General features: G+C 42.3%; 1 protein-coding gene across 9 annotated transcripts in view; it reads right to left on the bottom strand.

Moving 5' to 3' along the window:
• CCNY (cyclin Y) overlaps nucleotides 1-18,703 on the bottom strand; it is an 876,528-nt gene that overhangs the window by 72,318 nt on the left and 785,507 nt on the right. For 7 of the 9 annotated variants that reach the window (XM_050804783.1, XM_050804790.1, XM_050804785.1 and 4 more), the window contains one exon: nucleotides 11,240-11,314. The exons of 1 other annotated variant lie outside the window; for it this stretch is intronic. In XM_050804783.1, the coding sequence (XP_050660740.1) occupies nucleotides 11,240-11,314 (75 nt within the window). Of the gene's footprint in view, nucleotides 1-11,239; nucleotides 11,315-18,703 lie in introns of those variants that run through there. One more of the 9 variants, XM_050804792.1, reaches the window with a different exon arrangement.

Here is an 18,703-nt window from a genome sequence, read left to right as displayed (position 1 = left end):
AATTTGGAAAATACAGAGCTGTATAAACAAGAAAATGTGACTGCAAATAAAAATTAAAAGCTTGCTTGGAAAACATAGAGATACATAAAACATACACACACACAGACTGAGTATCCTTACCACCCCTTATCTGAAATGCGTGGGTTTAGAACTTTTTTTTATCAGATTTTGAAATTTTGCATTATTTGAGCATCCCAAATCCAAAAATCTGAAATCCAAAATGCTCCAATTAATACTTCCTTTGAACATCAGGTTGGTGCTCAGTAAGTTACAGATCCACCTTGGAGCATTTCAGATTTCAAATTTTCAAATTTGAGAGGCCCAACCTGTTTAATCCAATAATCCAGAGACAATCACTATTAATATTTTGATGTGTATCCTTTGAGCCTCTTTTGTGTGCATGCACACAAAGCAAGCATGATGGATACTTTTGCATATGAATGTATTTGTATATAAATACGTGCAAGTATACATGTGCTCATATATGAACATGCCAACAGAAATATGCCGATTTTTCTATTGGTGTGTTAGCATTTTCACTGATTGTATAATAATTCTTTAATACATAAAGGCATTAATCCTTTTTCCTATATATTGTGATATTTCCATCACTGATGATTTCATTGTTAGGATGCATTTTGACATGAGTTTTCATTTTTAGGCAATTTCCTCCATTGCTTCTACAAACTTACATGTCCCTTCCCCATTCTGACACTAAATATTCATGTATACTATTTCTAGATGATTATGATTGTATTTGTTACATTTACTCTACCACTAGTCAATCCATCAGAAATCTATCCTGACACAGGGTGGAGGTGAGGTTATCATTTTATTTTTAAAGTGAGACTTAAAGAGCTGTGTATTCTATTATAATGAGCTGCTATCAAATGCTGGCTGACATAATTTCAGACCTGGCCTCTTTCTGGTTTGCTTCCAAGGTGTGTTGAAGCAACTTTTTTTTTTTTTTAAATCTTTATTTTTTTTTGTAGAAATCATGGCGGGGGCGGGGGGGGGATCTCACTGTGCTGTCCAGGCTGGTCTTGAACTCCTGGGCTCAAGCAATCCTCCCCGCTCAGCCTCCCAAAGTGCTGGGATTACAGGAGTGAGCCATTGTGCCTAGCTTGGAAGCAACTCTAAGATGCGGGGGTCCATGATCTATCTTTATCAAAGAAACACAGAAAAAGATGGGACTGGGCACAGCAGTGCACAGAAGCCACCCTCTACTCTTGTCCTGGCATCCATCCCTTCTCCTCCTGGTCAGGCCCAGTGTTCTGGTGCAAGGCGTCACAGTCAGCACAGAGGAGCTGTCAGCACAGACAAGCTAGAAGATGGCACAGACACAAGTCAGGGTAGAAACTCAACCCAACTGAGCAAATGAGAACCTACACTCCAGAGTAAGGATTATATTTACTGAGAACTTATGCTGTCTTACGTACAGGACTCGGTGCTTTGATGGATTATGCATTTAGTCCTCCTGACAATCTCACAAAGAGGTACTAACTCCATTTTACAGTGATAAAATTGAGGTTCAGGGAAATCATGTGGACGGATCATATGCACCAAGATTATGTGGAGAGTGTTGGATCTAAGCCTCCAGTTCAGGCAGTCTGATTCCAGAGGATCGCTATCTTCAGGCAATCATTCCAAGGCATTAACTATTCTTATATGGTGACCGCATCAGATTATCCTGAAATTCAGCTGCCTCCCTAGATGTCATAGGGCAGCCAGCTGAAAACATCAGCCACGTAAGGTAAGCTATAAACATGGTAAGCTATGAAAAGTATTTACAAGGTTGTCAGTCTGTGCCAACTGAAGGGGAAATGCAGGTGCTCAGAGTTTTTAAAAAGAGAACTGAAAAGTAAGAGTTTATGGCTACCAGCAGGCCACAAGCGCTGTTTAACAGTAAGACAAGGCTATGGTAGACAGGGCATCAAACTCCCCCAGCCTGGGGGAATTATCCCTGCTAACCTCTATTCTGGATCTGTGCTCACTGAGCAATGTTCTGACTGGGAACAGGGCAGGTCAGGAGAGAGGATATGATAAAAGGCATACTGAGAAAACTGACATTCTGGGTCTAAATGATTCATCTGAGTTTGTACTATGTCGGCAGCTTTCTCCACACTGGAAAGCCCAAGAGACGAAATACTGGAGTTGGATGATGCTCCCAAGAAAAGTGAGCCACGGCACCCAAACAGCGCCTCTCCCGTGCATCTGACTTACAGGGTAAGACCTGGCCAAGAGATCTGACACCTGCCCTCCCCTCCCCCATGCACCTCAAGAGAAGACTGCAGAGGGGAGAGGGGAGGGCTGGCCTGAGGGTGGCACGGTATGATGAGTTCTGACCCAGAATAGGAAAGCCCAAACACACCACCTAAGCCTAAAAAAAATCTACATCCTCCTGTCCCTAAATAACGGATGTGTTGTTTTCTAACAAAGCTAGGGAAGGTAGGAGAAGGTAAAGCTGCAACACAAAACAGAAAGCCACTACTCAGGAAGACTGCCACTGTGCCACGGCAGGTCTGCTCAGGGTGGGTCATGATGCCCTGCCTTCATTCTTTCATTCCCCTGTCCCTGAAAGTTTCTTCTATGTGCTAGCCACTGCAGAGACTGTGGAATGTGAAAGGCACAGTTTCTACCCATGAGCAAGATGCAATCCAGCAGATAAACAGGCTATTTATTTCTATACCATAAAAATAATCACCACCACACAGAGGAATATGCAAACTGCATTGAACGTAATGCCACTGATTTTCTGGTAAACCATTACTCTATGTGTCACTACGAAAGAAAAAAAAAAAAACGCCAATTAAATTTTGGCAAGTAACTGACTGTGCTGATTTCAGAGGTGTTCCAGCCAAGTAAAAGGTGTCTATCAGAATCAATGGAATGAAGGGAAACAGGGGAGCATCACCTATGAGGCAGCCATTGGGTCAGCAGGGACAGAGGGCAGGTGTTGTGGGCAGAGCATCCCACAGGTGATGGTCTTGCAGGCCTGCAGGGGAGGGGACCCACAAGAAGGTGAAAAGGGCTGTGTGTGTGTGCTGGCATCTCACTGTTCCAGTGGTGAGGAAACAGACGGTCAGGCAGGGAGGAGCCTAAGAGAAGCTCCACTTGCAGGCACGTGGAAGAAAGGTGAGACAGGACATGATGGAGGCAGGAGGCTGGGAAAAGGCCTTGCCACAGACCAGGTGAGGAAGGAGGAGAGGAGTTCAGGAGATTGAGACCATCCTGACTAACACGTGAAACCCTATCTCTACTAAAAATACAAAAAAAAAGTCAGGAGTGGTGGCAGGCGCCTGTAGTCCGAGCTACTCGGGAGGCTGAGGCAGGAGAATGGCGTGAACCCAGCAGGAGGAGCTTGCAGTGAGCCAGGATCATGCCACTGCACTCCAGCCTGGGTGACAGAGCGTCTCAAAAAAAAAAAAAATTAGATGATGAGGGAGAGAAAGCTGGCAGGAGAGGAAAGATGCTGACTTCTAATGTGGACATGCCAACCCCAAGGAGCAAGTATGATTTCCAGACTGGCTGCCTACCAGGCGGTAGGAAACACCTCTGGAATGCATGCTTACAGTGCCAGGACGGGGTAGCTCCTCCTTGCCAGGGGTCCTGGGAGAGGCTGGCTCAAGGGATCCCCAGTGAGGATCCCAAAGTACCTGTTACATCACAGGTAATGAGCAGACATTGCTGAGGGCTCGTTGCGTGCCTGGGACTCACCCTACTGCTTCAGGAGAGCAATCGTCTGAGGAGACAGGTGTGCCCACTGTCAATTTATAGAAAATTATGACCCAAGAGATTATGTGACTGTAAATCCAACTAATGGCAGGCAAGGGCCTAAGACAGAGCTGGGTCCTAGAGCCTTGCCTAACTGGAAGCCAGAGGCTAGTTCCCTGCCGCCGGGGTGGCCACAGGCTGGCGAGGGCATGGGCAGCCCAGCACGCACAAATGAACCTGTCTGCACACTCAATTACTCATGGCTTTTGAGTACCCACCCTCCTCCACACACTCCAAACTAGAGGGAAAGACAGGTGAGGTAGTAGTTTTTGCAATTCATTTATTGAAATGGTCTGTCACAAGTAACTTAGGGCTAGACTAGAGCAAAGGTCCCCAAACCAAGTATTCAAAGAGACCTTTAAAAGGGCTGAGGTGTGATGCAGGAACCACATTCCTCCCTCACAGCTTCACAAAGAAAAGCAGGCACACCTGAGCTGGGACCTGCACTGACCTGGTGTGAAAACCTCCAGGGGCGCCAGACGAAAACAGCCACTGGGGTTGTGGTAACCACCTTCAAACCAGGTTCATGTGTCTTTCCTCTCCTGCCAGCCTCCCGTGGCACAACCTGGGGGCTTCTTTGTCCTATGGATTTTCCCTGGAGGGGTGCTGGAAAGACATCTGGCTCTGAGTTTACAGATATCATAGTGAGGACGGTTTCCAACAGGACCTGCCTCTTGAGGCGTTAGACTCCCAAGCAAAGCTCGGGAAGCAGCGAGGGCAGCAGAGCAGGAGGGCACAGGGCAGGGTGGGAAGGTGCAGCAGACCACAGACTGCTGGCCAGGCATGCACTCCCCTGCACCTGTCTGGCCATTTATGATCAGAAGCACAAAGGCAGCCACGGGCATGCACATTAACATGTTATGTGAATTGGAAAAATAAAATCAGACTTTTTCTGACAGAAGGTAAGACTGATTATAAGAAACAGGTGTGACAGGCAAAAATAAAAATAAATATCTAATTAAAAAGAAAGTAAGACTGATTTGACTGACTGGATTGACTATGATGCTTGGCTTTGCCAACAAAGTCATATGAAGAACCTGTAGCATTCTGAGGAAAATATATTTAAAACAAAAGAGAAGCTGAAAACATTAGTTCAGAGGAAAAGAGCAGGTGGGGGTTGCTCCATTCAACATATATTTGAGTTCTTTCTATGGGTCTGGCACTGTGAATGGCAGAGATATGTAAACGTGAAGACTTGGAATAAATCACGATACAGTGAAGATCTCTGCAGCGACAGAGGGGCATGCAGACTGCAGTGGGGCAGCAGTCAGGGAAGGTGTTCTAAGATGAAGCCTAGATTTATTCTCCCAAAGCTCCCAAGGGTATCAGGTTAAGCTAGGTGCCACCAAATATAAAGAGTAGTAGATATAATTAAAAGTCATGTGTTACAGTTGGTAAACCTTTTTCGATGTACTTCCCAGAAACTGTAAAAATGAGGGACTCCTCTAACTGAGTAACTCTTTTGTAAATCAAACAGATTCCAGTTCTCTACTGTCAATAAAACTGAAGGGGAACAAAACTGAACGGTAGCTGATTATTAGGAATTATTTTGGTTGATAAATCCCTTGGAGATTTTTCGACATATAAACTAGACGAAGTAGAAAGAATTCAATGATATGACTATAATAAAACTCTTTCTATTTCCATCTATTTATATAGATGAACAAAGTTCCTCAGCACTTACATCTATAAAAACAAAGGCTTGGCCGGGTGCGGTGGCTCTCATCTGTAATCCCAGCACTTTGGGAGGCCAAGGTGGGAGGATCACGAGGTCAGGAGTTCGAGACCATCCTGGCTAACACGGTGAAACCCTGTCTCTACTAAAAATACAAAAAATTAGCTGGGCGTGGTGGCGGGCGCCTGTAGTCCCAGCTACTCGGGAGACTGAGGCAGGAGAATGGTGTGAACCCGGAAGGTGGAGCTTGCAGTGAGCCAAGATCGTGCCACTGCACTCCAGCCTGGGCGACAGAGCGAGACTCCATCTCAAAAACAAAACAAAACAAACAAATAAAAAAACAAAGGCTTTGATGATGAATACTGCCTCATTTCAGTAATAAGTAATATCCAACCACAGAAGCATCTCACCAAGAAATGTTTTTCCAAAAAATATTTCACTTTTCTGTTTAATAATTATCCATTAAAACGTACAGGCGCCCGCCACTACGCCCGGCTAATTTTTTGTATTTTTAGTAGAGACAGGGTTTCACTCTTAGCCAGAATGGTCTTGATCTCCTGATCTCGTGATCCGCTTGCCTCGGCCTCCCACAGTGCTGGGATTACAGGCATGAGCCACTGCGCCCAGCTTAGGTCATATTTTTATAGAAAAGAATATGATAGTGTGATAAATGACTTTCCAAAATCAAAATATATTATACTACTATAAAATTTTATGGAGAAAATAGAATGGAAATACAAATTCAAGATGATAAAGGAGTGATACTTAATTTCCAACTGTTAGAGAGGAGCATGTTCATACATTTTTAAAGGACTGATGGGTATCAAATCACTATGGTATTAAATTTCATCTGAAACATTTGTTAAAGAAAGACAGTTTATTTTAAAATATCAACGTTTATAATACATCAGAAATTATGTGCTTTGATAAGGTAAAAAAATTTTAAGGTCAACATAAAAATGCTTGAGGGAGTTCAGTTTTTCAAAATTGTTTTCCATGGTATGTAAGCAAAGGAACAAAGCATGAAAATCACTGGTGTATGCTTAGGTCTTCCCCATGGCACTTGACATGCCCTGAAGGAGACACACCGAGCAACTAAGGGCAGCTAGAGAAAGGGGCATCTCAGCATCTGCACACACAAAGGAGCTAAAGACAGCTGGGAATGCAAGTGAGGTGGGGAAAGCAAGGTCATCACAGCGCTCAGAGGCAAGTGATTCCGACAGGGCAGCGGAAAGTTTCTCCCAAATGCTAGATAAAAGGAGAACAAAAAGGGTGGTTGTTTCACCATGCAAAAGTTCAACACTGCCCAGGAACCAAAACACCACCCCAATGAGGACAGCCACAGAATATTTTTTCAATTTCTGTATTTCTAAAAGGTTGTGCAACAAAAACTATGACATATTTTTATTTCTGAATTTTAATGTTTCTACTTTGGCTTCAAGTCACTCAAGGGACGGACAGTTTTTATTCCTTTAATTATTTCAAGGGACTCCTGAGAAACATAGATTTCGCACACTTAGGGTTTTTTCCTCCAAATTCTTTGTTAAGACAATAAATCTCTAAAAATCATACTAATTAAAAGGAAAAAGATGTGGCTTGGCTGCTTTCTCATATTATTTAAGAATATTAAGCTCTCACATCTTTGAAAATGATTAACTAAAATAAGTACAGAAAAGGAAAGGACACGAGGAACTACAATTCTTCCCCACAAGTAATGAGAGTAGCATGAAAAACCGTGGCAGGCCTCAAACTTCTCTCTGGCCTGGCAAACTTCTCTACCCCCAGGAGGAACTCTTGGTCCCTTCTTTGCTGAACGGCTCCTGTACAAAGTCTGCAATGCCATCCTCTTTGTGTGAAGAAAGAAAGCAGTCACTCTGGTTTTGAATAAAATACCCTTACCTTCAGCCTCTGGAGGGGTCTGATGAGCAGGCTACTTACTCAATTTGTTGGAGTTTCTATTCTCCTGCTTGGAACAAGAAAAAAGTTCCATGTCCAGCCTAAATCTCTTGGATATCCAGAAGGAAAAGGAATTCAGCAATCACGAAAACTCTGACGACATCATGCAGGTGCCATCTAAATCAGTCTAGTGAACAGCTGGGAGGTGGGATGCATGGCCAACAACTTGTTTGTCAGATCATAAAGTGCTGAGGGGAAAGAGAATGTGGGGTCTGCAGAAACACAGAGCTGTCAAGACCCAGGAGCTGCATGTCTGTGGTCCAAGCAACAGCTGCCCTAACATGACTGTCCTCATCCCAACCATGGCTTCCTATCCACAAATCGAATCTAAACTACTGTCGAAGTACATCAACCTGAATGAAGGAAAGAGATCACCAGATTCAAAAGAAAGGACTCTACCAGAAGTATGCATTATTGTCTCAGACTACATTTCTTCCAATTAGAAAAAAAAATACAGTAGAAGATCCACAGCTGTGGTCCTGTAATGGAAATATAAGTTTACCCAAGTGACGAATTATCACAATCAAATCAAGAATGTTTCCGGGTTTTGTCATCTTCCTTCTTTCAATCAGTCAGGTTGGCACAAGGAATACTGACATCCAGTATCACATGCCTTTTCCTCTAGGGGCTAGTGGGTGGCAAAGACAAAAAGGTCGTTTTAAATTCCACAGTACGGTTCTGACGATGAAGAAAGATCCACAGGCTACTCCTATGGGAGCTCACCAAGGGTCCACTCAACCCAGCCTGATGGGTCAAAGAGACCCTCAAGGAGGAAGTAACAGCAGGAGGAGCCTGGAGGACAGAAGAAATCAGCTGTGTGAAAAAGGGGAGGAGAAATCCATGTGTAAGGCAAGTGGCAGACTTGAGGAAGCAAGTGATTTCAGTATGGCGGAAGCTCAGAAATACACAAAGAAGAGAGGAAGTTGCTGGGAAGGAAGGCAGAGGCTGGATCACGATGGGCCTCATATTCCATGCTAAGATGTTTGAAATTTAACTCTAAAGCAACTGGGGAGCCCTTAAGAAAGGTTAAGGAAGCCAGTGGCACAATCATATCTGACTCATGGGAAGTCCTGTTAGCTAGCAGCAGCATAGACCCGGGACTAGAGAGGGATGAGGTCAAGGGCAGGGAGCCCAGTCTAGAGACTGCTGCAGTAACACAGGTGGGGAATTGAGTCTGAACTAAGGCGGCAGCAACTGCAATAGGAAATAGTGGTCAGGTTCAAGGCTGGGTAAGAGATGAAACTGAGTACACCTTGGAATGCCTGGATGCAATGGTGTGCTAGTAAATGTTTAACAGTCATGTGTTTTAAAAACGCTCTGATTTGTAGCGTTCGCCAATTTCCATGGTGTAAATACTCTGACTATGGCTATTTCATGCCACCAATACGATGTCACTGAACCTGGAGCTGGGAAGAAATGTATCTCCAGCACCGCCGCCCACCTCTGAGAAGAGGAGAGTCTAGGAAAATCCAAAGCCCTCCTTGGCTTAGGGACCTGGGCAGGGTAGACAATGCAGAAAGTCAACTTGAATTCTTAAGTTCTGTCTGGGACATACTGAGTCAGGGGAACCTACAGCCTTCACTGGAAAGATGTCCAGCAGGCAGTTGAATACATGCATTTTGAACAGTACAGAGAAAAATATGGTTAGACATGACAGTTAACACAAATGCCATGAGGAACTGTGTGCAAATCAAAAAGGTAAGAGGGTAAAGGAGAGACCCTGGGAAATACTACATTAGAGGGACAAATAGAAGTCTATGAAGATGTCTCAGAAGGAGCTTTCAGAAGGGCAGGATTTCTCAGGACCAATTTGCCAAAAGCCAATTCACCAAGTAGCCAATTCTCTGAGTATCATGTCACCAAATAATTAATTCATTAAAGTTACCAAACCTATTTTTAAAATTGATTTTTTTCTAATTATTTATAAAGCAATTGTTCATTAGAGGCACTTAATTTCAGCAACTTGCCCATTTGAAAACAGAAGGCCAAAAAGTTTTTTAAAAGCACGGAATTCTTGGCGACAGCAAGTGCCACATATGTGGGCAATAGCCCAAGAAGAGAAAATGTCCTTAGGTCACTCTACCGCAATGCTCCACAGAATGGCAGGGGTAGGAGGAAGTTCCCAATGGGAGAGTGGACAGGGAGAGAGGTAGAAATGGCGTAGAAGCTTTCACCTGAAGAGAGATATTGGTTATTTTCCCTTTTTCTGTGAGACTCGTGTATGTTTACATGTTGAGTAGAAAGATCCAGCATTTAAAAAGAAACTGAAGCAATAAACAGAGAGGTCAGAGTAATTGATGCCCTGGTGTTCCAGAAGAGGAAAGGGAAACATATCTAGTGCAAAGGTGACGAGGGAAGACAGAGTTCCCTAAGCTAAGTATGGAACAACCCTGACTTAGGTCAAGTTTCCTTCTACCAGGACAACCAAGATTTGGGAAATCCACTTAGAAGCTCTAATGCAATTTCATGGGAATCTTATTAGCACATCTTCTGAATGAAGTTGGTCTGCACTCTGAGTTCACAAGAAGCAAGAATGAAACCTGAAAGTAAGCCAACTTTGTTTCTTGTTTTTATAGTACTATCAGTAAGTGTCTGCAAAACTTGGTTTTGACCCTCATTTTTCATGGTTCTAAACACCCATCTTCACTGCCACTCTCCTTCCTTTGTATTATCCCACCCCTCCCAATGGCTTCCTGCTTCACCAGAGGAAAAAAAATGTTTCTTTTGTATCCAGCACACCGAAAACTTACTTCAGTTTTGCCATTACTTTTAACGGCAAAAACCGAAATTACTTTTGGACCAACCTAAATACTTGATGCCTATACTAATTTATTCTTGGAAATGTTTACTTTTCATAAACACATAAAACTCTTTCAAATCAAGTCAGTGTCTTGCTTAACCAAAGATTCCCAATAATATTAAATCAGCACTATACCTTGCCAAAATTGTTATCTAACTGTTACTGAAGTGTTATCAATTCTCATATATGAACTTACTATCTTAAACATGTTTGGTTATTTTCTGGTCCATTTAGGATCTTCTCTGAATTAAAGCTTAGCAATTGCCCAAAAAGTTAGGGATAGAATCATGCAGGACTCCAGCATCCTAAAGTAATATCCTGGTCACGATGTCATCATTTAACATGTTTCTCCTGCCACCTTTTTCTATAGGAATCCAATGAAGATGTGTGTTTGCCACATTGTGTAAGTTTTATCTTTTCTCTCTTTTGCAGCCAAGGCCCAGGGAAGGGGCTGAAAAGAGAGAAAATCCCTAGGAGAAATTCCACACACACTTGGGATGAACCACAAAGATTGTACGATCTATAAGAATAAACTTAGATATGGTTGTTATTATTATAGAGGTGGCAAAAAAAAAAAAAAGAGAGAAGAAAACATCTGCACCTAGTGTACGGGTTCAATTCAGCTCTCAACTGACACAACAGAGCTAGTTAGTGGTACTTTTATTTAAGGATTATATTTTGCTTTCTTTTACACACTGTCTAAATTAACAAATACTTCTGATCTTGTGAGAAATTATGCAAATATCAATTCTAAAAGGAAAATTTCTGACTCTTAGGGTAGAAACTCTCATGACACAATGTATGTAGAAATAATACAGCTGATTAACAAAATGAGGATAGATGCTTCAAATAGGAAATTCTAAAAACACTGCAAAAGAAAAAAATCCCCAAAGAACTACCATTAAACAGTATATGTGTGGGTCACTAAAGGGACTCTATTTCATATTGAAAATTAAATCTAGTGAGAAATCAAAACTAGGTGAAGTACCAACATAAGCCTTTTTTAAAAAAAGAAGCATAAATTAAGGACCTACCGTCTGTCTGAGATTTACTGAGGAATATTGTGCTGGCCCGAGGATGATCTGAAGGATTGAATTCCATGTTCAAATCTTTAAAGAAAGGAAAAGAAATTATATGAATAAACCATCTGATAACTAAGAGGAACCAAGATTGACTCAATTCTTTTCCAACTTTAAACTGCTAATACATTCAAGGATTCTGGAAACCTATAGCTATTATGTTAATAGATTCTTTTGGTTCAATTCAGAATACTGCTATTTAGAAATCTGAAAGTCATACATAAAAGTAGAGAGTTGGCTAGACACCTATTAGCCTAAGAAAAACTCCACTTTCTTCTGAAAAAATTCTGCTCTGCACCCTATATTATAAAATAGCAGGACAGAGTTATAGCATGTGATTAAAGAGAGTTATGTGCTACAACAGATTCATCTAAACATTACAGTCAAGTATGTTGTAGTTCCTTATTCAAGGTGATGAAAATAGGAATATCTCAACTCGTTAGGGCGAGTCAGCATCCACATACCCTGCTTAATTATTTTCTGAAAAAGCAAAACTTATTCCTTAGAGCAAAAGCTACAAATCGGCCATTTGTGGACCTAATCTGGGCCCCAGACATGTTTTGTTCGATTCCTACTTTTTAAGAAACATTTAAGACAACATATAAAAGAGATTTCAAACACATCACACATCTCTCACACACACACACACACACACCCCCCTAATTCCAGCTTCCCTTGAGAAATCAGATCGTTTGGCAACACCCTGCCTCCACCCCAATGGTCACGATCAGCTAAAGCCAAGCAGCTGTGACCCCTTCACAGTGGCTATGTCCCTTATGGGACACAAGACTCCAGCTCCCCAGTGACCACCCCTCTCTGCTTTACTGGCAGGTTTTCACAAGCATTTGATTTTGCAATCTTAGAACTCTTAGAACAATCTCCAAGGTCTACAACTTGTCAGGATGGTACAAACAACTTAGAATGCCATCACAGAAGAGTTTTTCCATTTTTTTTTTTTTTTAAACTGATCCCATAGAAAATAAGCAAAACAGAAGAATTAAGTTAGGGGAGGAAACAGAGATCAAAATTACTGGAAAGCCAGAATGATCTTCAAATCAACTTAGAGTCAGAAGAAAACTTTTTGGGTTCAATTACTTCCATAAATTTGCAGAGAAACCTAATCAACACTAACAAAAACAGATGGTGCTATCCTTAGCCTTAATAGCTAATCAATCAAAGATAAAGTGAAAGAAAGACAGGGATGGTCAAATAAATACACACTGGAGGTAACACCTAATCACTTATCCACAAGGAGATTTATTCTCAGCAAACTTCTGAAGCGTGGTGACTTTTTCCTACATCAGCCAATGGCTACTGGGCCAGTTCCTAACTTCTCTCTGAGTACCTGATTAAAGAAACATCTGAATCTTAAACAGATGCTACTTCAATTATCTGGTCCTTCTTGTATTATATAACTTCTATTAACATTACACAATAATTTCAGAGTTAAAAGGTATTAAGGAGTTTTGATGGAAGGAGAAAGATGGGTGGAAGAGACACTGAATTTTTGGAATTTGCTTCCATTTGAACTACAGTTAGTCAAGAAATTTCATGGTGAAAATGACTCTGCAAGGAGGTTTCCTGCTCAACTAGGATATAAAAGGGGTTAAATAACAAATGTGCTACTAAATGTTTTGAGGGCTTCTGCATATCAAAATGAGGGCAAATATAAAATCCTAACCATGATGGATGCTTTTAATGTCCCAGAATCTTAACACATAGTCCCCTAGAAAAGCATCACTGGGAACACAACACGTATGCAGTTCCCACATGCCAGCAAGGTGACACCAGAATATCGATCCTTGGCCTCAGACAGCATCTGGACTAGCGACTACTACCTTATTCCCTTAATGCCCAACTGAGACTCATCTACCAGACCAGTTTTCTTTAAGACCCCACTTTTATTATTAAAATATATCAGTAGGGGTTTATGGAACACCACAATCAAAAAACGTAAAGCTTTCCTGTTTGGAACCAAAATAACACGAGACTGTCATTTCTTGGAGAATTGAGATCCTGCTCCTAAGTCCAAGAATGTCCTGGAGGACAATCCCCTGACTGCCTGGAGACTGGGGTTCTATGCTGTTACGTTTACAAGCCCTCGAAGTTGTTAATAGGGATGTCACAGATTCTAAGGGACAGCTTCCAATAATGGGGCATGTTTACTAGTAAATAACAGTACTATCATTTGGATGGTGAAATGCTATCATACCATCTAAAAATCACATGAAGAATATTTTATTGACATGGAAACTTATGTAGGTCATTAGGTGACGAAAGCAGTATGATACCCTTTTGGGGGAAAGTATGTGTAGGCATAGAAAATACATTAAGAGAATATATACCAACATTTGGTTACCTTTGAATAATGTGATTGTTTTCTGAGTTTTATGCACTGTAAACACTTTTGTTGGTTTTTTGGTTTTTGTTTTTGAGATGGAGTCTTGCTCTGTCGCCCAGGCTGGAGTGCAGTAGTGCAATCATGGCTCACCGGAGCCTCAATTTCTGGGATTTAAGCGATCCTTCTGCTTCAGCCTCCTGAGGAGCTGAGACTACAGGCATGCACCACAAGCCTGGCTAATTTTTTTATTTTTTGTAGCTACAGAGTCTTACTATGTTGCCCAGGCTGGTCTCCAGCGATCCTCCTGCTTCAGCCTCCCAAAGTGCTGGGGGATTACAGGTGTGAGCCACTGTGCCCAGCCTATTGGTTTGCTTTTTTAAACTTTTGTTTAAAAACTACTTGTGAAAACTGATGTGACCCTCTGAGTGGCTGGACTGCCTCTCCAACACACAGTGGTGTTCCCAGGAGATGCCCTGAAGCTTGAATTCAGAGGAGATTCACACAGAGTCACCAAGATGAGACTCCCCTCGGCAGTGTCCACTGTCATAGAAACTCAGGGTGAAAACTGACCGGCTCAGAGGCACTCCTGAGCAAAGGCACCCTTGCCCTCCACCAGCAGCCCCTGTGCCTCTCCACTCCTCCTCAAGAGGGCTGCAGCGAGGAAAGGCAGAAGGACCCACTTGTTCTTCTGTGGGGGAAGCCAAGCAGCAGAATTATGTCTCTCACTCTCCCTATGAAAGGTGAGCACCAAGTGGGAGGCGAAGAAAAGCCTGTCACGTTTCCTTCACAGCCAACTTATAACTCTAAGTCTGACAAGAATGCTCCCTGGGCCACAAGTGGTCCCTAATGGCGACAAGCCAGGTGTCATCGCTCCCCAGTGCGGTGACACACATGAAGTGACTTGCAGAGTTCAGAGATTTTTAAGACCAGTGTCTGATGTGAAATTCACAGATGAGGCAAGTACAGGCCAGATCTTGAAGAAAACTATGATAATTACAATATGTGTTCCGTCACGGCAACTCCACCTCTCTGGGGAACCAAAAAAAAAAAGGGAAAAGCCATCATTCTCATGAGCCAAGCAAAATGAACCTGCTTTATCATCCCAACTTCACACTGAAGCCAAGCACGACAAAAAGTGCAATTTTAGCCATAAAGGAAAAAAATCTCATTGCAGAGTCAGGAAAAATGATATCCCCAATGTTTACCACGAGGTAGAACACACTTGGAAGAGCGTAGTGGTTTCAGTTCACGTCTATGATGTTTTTCAATGACAAAAATTAAAAGGAATAAATTCATGGAATACTGAGCTTAAAATTAGAGATTACAGACGAAATACACTTCACTGCTAAAGTATGCTGACCACTTCACTGAAGTCAGCTCTAACAGTTTATCACTCATTTTTAAATAATCTAAACACTGTTCACATGATCCTCCCTTAATCCACCCCAAAATCACATATCCCTCACCCCTCACGAAGCCCCTCTTGGAACCTCACACAGCTGGGCCTCCCTTAGACCTGCCTTTGCAGCATGCAGAGAGCTCTGACTCTTTCTACCTACTCCCATCAAGCTCTTGAAGTACCTCATGTGCTAACTCACCCAGAAGAAGAACTTACAAATTTAAATAGTTACTCTACTGGGTGTCATTGTAACAGAAACCACTGCCTTACTGAAAGAGTGAAGCCCTACCAGAGCATTTCCATCCCTGAGAAAAGACTACACTACACAGAAGCTGAGAGCTCTGCCACGAGGCAGGCGGGCATGTGGTCGGCCTCCAGGAGGGGCAGAGACATGTACGGCCTGGTTTATCCTACCCAAACTTACAATTGATTCAGGGAGTCAAGATGAAGTACATGACACATCAGAGTGCAGAACCAGCTAGGGAACAATGAAGAATAAAATATGTGACCAAATCCTAGGAGACCACAGAATAGCATGCTTACAAGAAAATAGCTTAAACAAAACACTGGACTCATAATTTTACGAGTCAAAAATAAATATTTTTTTTTTCCTAGCAAGGCTATTCAGTTGAATTCAGTTAAGTGGACCAACATGCATTGAGTCTCCACTCTATGCTAGGTATTATGTTCAATCCTGTTCGTATCGAAATACTACTTTGAGGTAGTAACTACTTGTGTCATTAACTTTCCTATTCTACATGACCTATTTCATGGTCATAAGAAAGCATTCTTGGTTTTTAAAGGGCTACAGTCAATTAATGGTGAGACAAAACATGTATTTAGCTGACTTCAAAATGCATCCTATGACATTTCTATCATTTACCTTCATGATTATACTGCGATAGGATAAATTAGCATTTCATTAGACGTCACGAGGATATACTGAGAGGTTGTCAGAGCCGGTCCATTCTGCCACGGTTTTCATTCATTCATTCATTCATTCATTCATTCATTCATTCGACAAATAATCACTGAGCATCTACTAGGTACTAAGTACTGCTGAGTTACAGGTACTGAGGATACAGAAGTAACGAAAGAGATCAAATTTCAGCCCTACCCTTCTAGGTTGAAGGTATAAAGTATTTCAGGAGAAAACAAAAAGAATGAAAAACCCATAAAGACTGACTCTATAACCCACATTCAAAAAGCTGAATTTAGACTCTCCAGGAGTTCTCAGAATCATTCATTCCCCAAAGAGATGCTCAAACAGTAGAAAAAGAATTACACATTTTATAATATAAAAGATCCAGATTTGAATTCGTTTTTGCTAGCTCTATGGCCTTAGACAAATGGTGATACTATTCTGATCTCATTTTCCTTATCTATAAAGTGGGCTAATAACACCTAGCTTCGAGGACTGCTGTGAAGATTAGGAGTTATGTACTAGTGCAATGGGCAGGATGCCCGCCACACAATAGGGGCCCCAGAAATAATGGGTATTAAAAACATTAAGCCACAGCACTTAGATCAGGGCTAAAGAAATAAAACTCTCAATACATAAATGTTAGGCTTAGAGACATTAAAGACTGTTAAATTTCATTACACAATTTCTGTTCTCTAAAGAATGCTGGCTTGAAATTGATGTTTAAAACTTTGGTGTTGTATACCCCTGACTTAGAGTCTCCTATCTCCTAAAAGAATGGCAAGATCATCCATAAATTAACCTCTGAGGAAGTAATGCTTTAGAGGAAAAGGCAGTTTTAAGGAATGTCATGGAATCCTGAGTTGACTTCAATCTAATATTTAGGAAGCAGAGTTTTAGCCTATTTTTTGTTTATGATGTTGATACCTATTAAGATACATAGCTGAATTAAAATATTCAAAGAACAGTTTTCTAAGGGCCTCCTGCCAGACTCTGAGGTGGCAACTGAATGTTCGGTCACACTGCTTTCAGTCCATGTGTCAGCTGAGCACAAGGTAAAATACAATGCCTTTATTCAAAAGTAAAAAATTGAACAGCATGTGGCACAGTTTAATTCGGCAGTATTCTCTTATATCGGGCAACCTCATTTTCTTCAATCTTTTCCACAGATGTCACAATAACAGTGATCCACAATTGCTCATCTCAGCTTTTAAACCAGCACCAAGTTTACCTTCCAGTATTATAAAGGATCCAGGTAATAAGATAGTGGCTAAGAAAAGCAGCCGTCATTAGCTATCATTAATGGTCTGAAAAACTAGTAAAAAGCAAAGCAGAAAAGCACAGCAAGACCTAAACAGCACTGGATGTAGAGGAGGCGCCAAAGCAAGCCTGCAAAGTCAAACCATCCCCTTCCCCTCACATCCCCCTTTCTCTGCACTGCCACACCCCAAACTGATAATCACTCCCATAAATCATCTCCACAAGATGAGCTGTCCACTCAGGTCTAGACAGTGTCAGTGAGCAGAGCCCAAAGGAATCGAGGGTCCTGTGATTCCTTGATAGGTTCTGGAATTTCAAGATATATAGAAAGTGAGCTCCAACTGGGAGGCCAACTGTGATACAGCCCCACCGTTACCCTCCGAAGACATCACTAGTTCTATTTCCTGTCTTTTGAGCAATATTTGATATGGTTAAAATCTCAAACCCCTAATTTCAATTTTAGGTAGTCACATTTCCAAATCTGGCTATGATGTGGGAGGCAATTATGAAATCAACAAAGCCTGTTAATTTTAAATCAGATTGTTTCTTTTGTTGTTACTATTGTCCGTCACTGCCTCAAAATCAGTGATTATTTCCACTTGTTAGTGTCAACAGGATGAAATCAGGAGCTGACCTGGCTGGTTTGCTCCAGGAGGCTGTCACCAGGCAAGCCTGAGACCAGGAGCCCGCATCAGCATTCCCATGAGAGCAACGGCTGCTGCAGCCAAGTGCTGCTATGCAATTCTGGTTAATTCCACCTAAAGCCATCTTTTCTACTTCCACTGACTTCAAGTTTATTTTCTGGACTATTATAACACACTTATATTTAGTTGTTTCCTATTTTCACTCTCTTTCAGCCGCTGGTGCCCCTGCAGGTGCTCTCCGTGTATGTCTTCGCAAGGGTGTGTCCCTGTGTCCACACGTCTACGTGTGTGGGCCTCCAGGGCAGTCTCTCCGGGAGTGGGCTGCTGTCTGAATGGATGTGTATCTGTGTGCAGCTCTCTGTGCACACATATCCAGCCCTCACTCATCTGCTCTGTTTGTCTGTCTGTCCCTCCATCTCTCTGTCCATCTCTGCATCTCCCTGTTTGCCTCTCCTTCCTTCTGTTGGTTTATCCACCTGCCTGTCCATCTCTCCATCTCCCTGTCTCTCCAACTCCCTGTCTCTCCATTGCCCTATCTCTCCATCTCCCTGTCTGTCTCTCCATTGCCCTATCTCCCTGTCTGTCTCTCCATCTCCCTGTCTCTCCAGTGCCCTATCTATCTCCCTGTCTTCTCCCTGTCTCTCCTTCTCCCTGTCGGCCTTTCATCGCCCTATGTGTCTCTCCATCACCCTGTCTGACTCTCCATCACCCTGTCTGACTCTCCATCTCCTTGTCTGACTCTCCATCTCCTTGTCTGACTCTCCATCTCCCCCTGTCTATCTGTCTCTCCACTGCCCCGTCTGTCCGTCTCTCCATCTCCCTGTCTGTCCATCTCTCCATCTCCCGGTCTGCC

This window comes from Macaca thibetana, chromosome 9 (genome assembly GCF_024542745.1).
Source record: "Macaca thibetana thibetana isolate TM-01 chromosome 9, ASM2454274v1, whole genome shotgun sequence".
NCBI lineage: Eukaryota > Metazoa > Chordata > Mammalia > Primates > Cercopithecidae > Macaca > Macaca thibetana.
The sequence above is the reverse complement of the archived record's forward strand: the minus strand, read 5'-3'. Positions and strand labels throughout refer to the sequence as shown.